We start from the raw sequence: 7,362 nt of genomic DNA on the forward strand, positions 1-7,362 counted from the left end.
GATGCTTGTATTTTTTTTATTGTTAGTGCCATGACAATAGCCTTTGATGCTGACATGGCATTAAATAAATATATATACTATACTATTAAACGTTGTGATAGTTCACCCAAAAATGAAAATTTTCATAATTTGCTCACCTCATATTGTTCAAAACTTTATATCTTTATATCTAAAGAGATTTTGATATGGAAGTCAATAGGCTCCAATTTGTTTTGATTCCCAACGTTCTTTAAAATATCTTGTTTTGTGTTTTAAATCAAAAAGAATGGCATACAGGTTTGGAATGACATGAGTGTGAGTAAATGATGATAATTTTCATTTTTGGGTGAACTATCACTTTAAGTAGTAAAAATGGAGGTAGTTTTGACAAGTTCAGTTCATTTCCATAAATCAGTTCAAACTGTTTGTTTTAAGTAATCAACCTTTTATGGAAGTGTGGCATTTTATTTATTTATTTAAAATGCATACATTTTAAATATACGTGGGTAAATGTTACTGTAAATTACTGGTAATATTGGTGTGTTTTCTAGTGGTTATTTAGTGAGAAACATGCTTTTATTTAACTAGATTAAGATGTTTTAGTTACTACATTTTTAAACCCTTTGAATCTACAAATGGCTGTTAGAATTGATGAATTGGAAAAATATTGAAAGAAAAAAAATGTGCCCGAGTATGTGCATGTGTGTGTAATATATGCGCACACAGACACAGACACACACACACATACACGCACACGCGCACATACACGCGCGCACACACACACACACACACACACACACACACACATACACGCACACGCGCACATGCACAAGTTGAAAGGTTTTACTTGCCAGCCCCCCCCCCACTCTCTCTTAAAGAAATCTGTAGGATGTGGTGAGCTAAATGTAGCCTTGTTTTTTTTTCCCCCTCAGGTTTTTGGAGATTATTATCACTTCAGGCACCGCAGAGTGGTGAAGAGGTCTTTATCAGATCACAGAGGAACACACATTCGTCTGCACACAGAACCTCAGGTATGTGTGAAATGTAGAATCTGGATCCGCCTCAGAACAGCCCTTTCCAGACATTTTTCCCCCAACAAACTCAAAGGTTATGTTGACAAATCCTTGACTAAATGAAGCAAAAAGCCAAAATACTGAAGCCATTGAGATCTGAATAGGACTCAGAGAAAATACAGAAATGAGTGAATTTTACACTAAAAATAGCTGCTAAAAGGTGCTTTTAAAGGCACTTTAGACACAAAAAATTATTGTGAAACCTAGAAAGTTACAGAATTTGGACCATGGTATCTATACAATCTAATTCAATTTTCTCAGTTTATTTGAGAAATTTTAAGATTGCATGGTTACCTTTTATTGGACCAACATTTGGTTCCTAGCTATCGCCCTGTCAGTGGCAGCTTATGCCCACATTTGCAGTCCTACTACCCATTTTATATATATATATATTTTTTTTTTTTTAAGTTTGTCTGTTTAAATTTGATGTTCAGTGTTCGTGGCTAGAAAATAAATGTCATTTTATTGCCGAGTGACATGACTTGTCTTAAAGGGACTTTGACTCCAACTAAAGACCCAATCACTTTTGCAAACGTAAAGAAGCACCAGGACCAGCACACTCAATTTTCAAGTCATTCACCTTTATTTCACCCGTCATTCTTCAGCACTCTCTTCTTTCTAGTTTTTTTCTTGTCTTTTAAAGAATTGAGGGCAGACGTTTTCGGTTTGTCCAAAACATTTTTTTCCTCTTTTCCCAACTGTTTCTAGAAACCTTGCTGGTTTATGTTCCAATGTTTGACTTGTCTCCTCTGAACGTTATTGTGAATCTTTCCGTTCGCACCCTCACATGCTGTTCTCGTGAAACCTATAAATCAAAACTCCTCAGTTTCCTCCCCTGTGCACGTTCCTCTTAAGAACACCAAATAAAACTCTTTTGGTTTCTCTTGTCACAGGTTTGAAATACGAGCATTTAAAGTTGAGTTGCTCACTATGTGTCAACCTGACATCTGCGGACATTCACTACAGCCTCAGTATTTGCCGCTTAATTGCTTTTCTGGTCCAGATGTTGAGTTCTGATGCGGCGTGAAACACAAACCCTGCAATTTTAATGCCAGAGGACCGCTAAGGGCTAGAAACCCCCTTAATGGAAATCACGGACTGGACCCGTATGGCCCATTACTCACTTTCTAGAGGGGGTTAAAAAGTCCATCTTGTAACATGGCTGCAGCGCCATGCTTCATCAGTGCGAATGGCCTCCAGGAGCAGAGCGACTTCCCTCGAGATGGGAAAAGCACTCCATTGTCCGGTGTTCAGTAGTGATGATGTGTGTGAATAATGAACCTACCTGGGTGCCAACACAATGACGGAGAGTCAATGCACACAGCCCGGTTTGATTCATTTGTCCATCTCGGATTCATTTCTAGAAAGTTGCTTTTGTTCGTGAGCGCTAAATTATTAGTCCTTGAGGTACAATGGTGCTGGTTTTCCTCTTAAATTTCATGCATTGAATGCGTTGTCAAAGTCATCAGTCTTTTGGGAATTGCATAAGATATGCTGGAGGCTTTTTTAAAAACTTGTTTCTAAGTATAGATTGGAATTCATAGTTGCTATTTTTTATTGTTGTACACCTTTCCCATCTGTCAGAGATTATTTCAAAATGACATGTTGTATATCTTTTGTCACTATTTCTTACTTATCTGTTCTAGCCTGTACATATTTATATATTGAAAAATGTCTTCTAGCTTGTTCTTTCTTTCTTCAAGAAAAATGTCTTTCTTCTAGCCTCTGTTATACTCATGCTACTGCGACCTTGTTTCGCTTTTTTGTATTTCTCGTTTGTCAGTTGTTTTTATAAAAGTAGAGATGATTTTGTCGTTGTGTCTGTTAACACCCACTCGCCCAGTGAACCAACACCCTCTGATTCTCCAATGATTGTGGAACTGTTATGATTAGTCAAACTGAAAATCTGGAAAAACTGAATAGTGAGCTGTAGAATTGCCAAATTACAACTCCAGCCACATATTTAAGATAAAAATGCAAATAAGAATGCAAAAACTGTGCATTCAAATTTAAGATGTGTAGTGAGCACTAGCAACCAGTTCAAATAATCCAGTAATAGTCAATATTGTAACTGCACCACTTGCTGAACACTGGTAAACTAAAGTGCTTTAATAGCAGTTTAATTAATTTACCCAAATTCGTCCTGTGTCCTTAAGAAGGTAAACAAATGCACAACATAAACCTAATATTACAACTTGTTTCTGCCCAACATGATACAAATCCATCATGAAATTAACTGTACTGCTGGTAAGTCATATTGAATATGATATTTTTTTTAACAACACACTGAAATGTGACAATCACTAAAGCATTAAATAAATCATTATTACGGTAGTGTTTTGTTTGTAACATTAGCTAGTATTTCATGAGCAGTTTTCATGATTTTGTTGATACATGTTTGAATTAATATATAAAATGTGTAAATATTTAGTTAATTTTTTTCATTCTCATAAACTAAAATAATATTCAGTGTAATATATCTGTAATATTCAGTGCTATTTTGGTCAAATTAGAGTTGATTAAAGTGAATAAATACGATATGACAAAATATTGACTAAATTTAAAGTTTGTTTTCGAAATACTAGACAAACTAGGACTAAAAAATGTGAAAATTAACACCGGAACTGGATTAAATCTCTAGTTTAAATCTTTTGATTTATTTAATTTTAGGAATTTCAGTTTTAAAATAAAGGTACTTTAACAGGTACTTTTATTTGTTTTTACCATTGTTTTTTGTTTTGTTTTTTTGCGCCATCTTGTGGACTTCTCATTTTAAAATCATGTAACTGAAAAGTCATTTTTAATTAGAACATAATTATATTATTTCAGTGAAAATTTTCATTTTTCAAACTATTGGCAGGCCTTGTGGGATTCCTTTGCAGTTGTCGTCACATTGTGTGGCTGCTCGTTTAGATGAAAAGATTGACCTCTGTTTAACTTTGTAGGATCGTCAATGGTCACTGTCGCTCAGATGGCAGCAGAAGTTTGACTCATTTAAAGGGGTCATATGATGCTATTTAAAGATCATTATTTTGTGTATTTGGTGTAACTGAATATGTTGACATGCTTTAATGTTCAAAAAACACATTGAAAGGAAAACTTGAAATCGCATCATATGACCCCTTTAAAATGATTGACTTCTGGTCATTTTGATGATACAAATGGTTATAACGGTGAAGGAAATCGCTCTTTGTGAAATGAAACCCGCAGCTGTGTGAAGATGTTGCCCTTGTAAAGTGTGTTGGTCCTGTTGCCTGCCCTCTCAGCAGGTTCCTGTGGCATTTCCCCTCACTGCCCTGCTCTGCTTCCTGTTGTTGAATTCTTTCTCTCCCTTCAGCTTCAGAAAGAGCAACCTTTTGAGCCCTGTTTTATCACAAACAATTGTGGCTATTGACAAATTTGGAATGCTAATAGTAATTACTTTTATACTATGCGGTCTTCATGCATTTTTTACATTGATTTTTTTCTGATAAATAACATGCAGTATGTGCAAGTTCCATATTATACTGCATGTCATGTAAATCTCATAAATTATGTACAAAGAAAGAGCGTGCATTAGTCTTAATGGTTCAATGTTTTCTGCAAATATGATTTAAGCAATTGACTTTATTATCTGCATTTCCAGTTAAGATATTCCAGATCACTTCCATCCGGACTCCATTTATAGTCAAGATTTTATCAAAACTCTCTGTTCTGTATCACTCAGTCCATCTTCATAGCTTCAGAAATCAATTTCCTATTTCCGAGTCCTTTGGCAGCATTCATATTCTCTTTGAAACACATTTGGCTCAAGTCAAAACATCAGAGCTGTCATAGATGAAGCAACATCAGTCATGAGTTTATTCATTATGCATTGCATTGCCAACAGAGTGCTGGCTCTAAATGAGCTTAATTTCAGATGAGGTCGATCTTTAAAAGTTAGAAGCGCTTATGTGTGCTACTTTTTTAATTACCGTATTACTCTTGCTAATTAATCAGCAGGGGGAAAAGTGATTATAATGTTTAGACAACATGTCTAGCCCCAATAACTTGCCAAGCAGATAGCCTCAGATCTTAATGCGGCTTCCTATCTGCACCGTTTTTCATGCATTTTTTTTTTCCCCCCCCAGTGATAACATCAGTGGGTCTTGCATGTTCAAAAAGATCTTACCACAAAGAATATAAAATTATCTACTTCAAAACTTTAAATACGTTATTTGAAGCTTTTTATTGTTTTATTTTTATATTTTATTTTATTTATTATTGCCTTTTTTTATTATTTGAAATTGTGTTTTGTTTCAACTTTTCAAAGATCTTTTCATACCTAGCACAAATGATGTGGGTTAAAGGCTATAGTTTTAATCTTGGGGTTAGGAATGTGAATAAATACCCAAAAGCCCAAGTATAAGCAATATTAACCATAATGCTAAACTAAAGTGTTGCGGGAAATGTTTGATTTTGTCAGTCAAGTCAAACAAAGAACCTCTGACAACATGACCTAAACTTTGAACAGCTGTCAGTACACAAATGAATAGGTTGATTATTAACTAATTTACCTGAATAAAGCAGATATAGAGCATTTCTGTCAATTATATGATGATTTGCTGGTAAATTTCGTCATGACGGCGTGACCTTGAGGTTACATTGAGTGGTGGGTCAAATGTGTCCTGGTTGTTCTTAAGGGCTGTGAACATCCCAGCTGGCCTGTCATTCTTTTTCTGACCACTCGCTTTACTTTCCTGTCACATGTCTGTCCATTTCATCCACTAAAAGTCATTCTAGACAGTGAGCAGTGAGCTCTGGCATGAGCAGTGCTGAGCTGTCAATCACATAATCTGCCACCGTCTGCGTTTTCTGCCCCGCTGCAACAGTCGCTGCCCTAGAGTAACGGCTTCCCGTCTTTCAACAGGCCTCTCTGTCTCTGTGTTGAGTGGAGGAGGATTGTGAGGAGACCGAGAACAGGACTGTGTGTGTCCGTCAGCAGCTTTCGTCAGCACATGAAATCAAAATTGACCATATTTACTATAATGTATTGTACAAATTTCATCATTACTTGTTATTCTTTCGCCAAAATGCGTTAACTTTCTCACTTTTCTGCTGACATTACCAAGGCTTCATGGCCTGGGAAAATTATATTAAGCAATAAAATTAAATCCTGCCCTTATAGTTCAGTGTTCATATTATTAGTGAAACTGAATATTGTGTTTCACACAAGCATGTCACGTTACAGAAGATAGATGCTTTTTGAATGAAGTTTCACATATTTTTACCCATGTTTAATTGCGTCGTGCAGATTTGGTGCCATTATTATTACTGCTAATGATCCATTGATTGTCATTAAAAACAACTTATTCTGGATCTGATGGAAAGGAAACCTTGGAAACAAATACTTCACATTTGTCTCTGACTGTTTGTTTGTTTGTTTCTCAAGGTAATGTGGGCGGAACAGCAGGTGGTGAAACGAAGAAAGAAGAGGGATGTTTACTATGAGCCGACCGATCCGAAGTTTGCACAGCAGTGGTACTTGGTGAGTAAATAGCTCATCTGTTTGTTTGTGCGCACATGTTTGTGTGTGTTCGTGAACTGTTTGTTCATTTGCAAACACGATACCTCCTGCTCAGATCGGATGGTTTGGGTGGGCTGTTGTAATGTTCTGTTTGGATTCATAGGACTCTGTTCCTTTTGCCCCTATTAAATGGGACATTGTGTAACAGTGAACTTGTTGCCATTATGGTCATCCGGTGGAGCTTAAAGTTTAATCAGCCGGTTGTGATTTGGCTCTTCGGAAACATTCCAGACGTGCTGGCCTTCACTCTCCATCAGTCTTCATACATATCCTCTCCTGTGATGACAGTCCTTCTGTGCCACTGTTTTGAAGTGGCCATATTCATTTGAAATAACATGACTGTTTATGTGCACAATTTTATATGCAAAATAATTTCATTGTAATTGCAGATTTTGAATGTACTGTATTCAGTTTCAGCTCTGCAGTTTGATATAAATTCACATTTGCATGAGCAATGAGCAGCATGTGGTGTCACTGTCAACACTACCAAAATAGCAATAAAATATGAAGAAAAGCAATGCTGAGAAAGCGGCCGAGTCAGCTGACTAAACATGTGCATGACTACTAGGGTTGGGCACCGAACTCTGTACTTTTAAGGGTACCGACCCGAATTGCGTCGGTACTACCGAGTACCGATTCACATTAAATCAATCGGTGCCAAATTTCGGTACCTGAGAACGCATCTGGGCGCATACGCTACAGAGAGAGAAAGAGAGACCCTGGGACGTGAGGTCACCCCTGCAACTCGTTCAAACAACACACAGG

At 36.7% G+C, this 7,362-nt stretch overlaps 1 protein-coding gene across 5 annotated transcripts in view; it reads left to right on the forward strand.

Annotated features, from left to right (window-relative positions):
* LOC107737005 (furin-1-like) overlaps positions 1–7,362 on the forward strand; it is a 129,353-nt gene that overhangs the window by 59,864 nt on the left and 62,127 nt on the right. For 4 of the 5 annotated variants that reach the window (XM_016548401.1, XM_016548403.1, XM_016548400.1 and 1 more), the window contains 2 exons: positions 912–1,010; positions 6,463–6,558. In XM_016548401.1, coding sequence (XP_016403887.1) covers positions 912–1,010; positions 6,463–6,558 — 195 coding nt within the window. The remainder of the gene's footprint in view (positions 1–911; positions 1,011–6,462; positions 6,559–7,362) is intronic. The other variant, XM_016548402.1, reaches the window with a different exon arrangement.

This window comes from Sinocyclocheilus rhinocerous, unplaced genomic scaffold, assembly GCF_001515625.1.
Source record: "Sinocyclocheilus rhinocerous isolate Xijiao unplaced genomic scaffold, SAMN03320098_v1.1 scaffold433, whole genome shotgun sequence".
NCBI lineage: Eukaryota > Metazoa > Chordata > Actinopteri > Cypriniformes > Cyprinidae > Sinocyclocheilus > Sinocyclocheilus rhinocerous.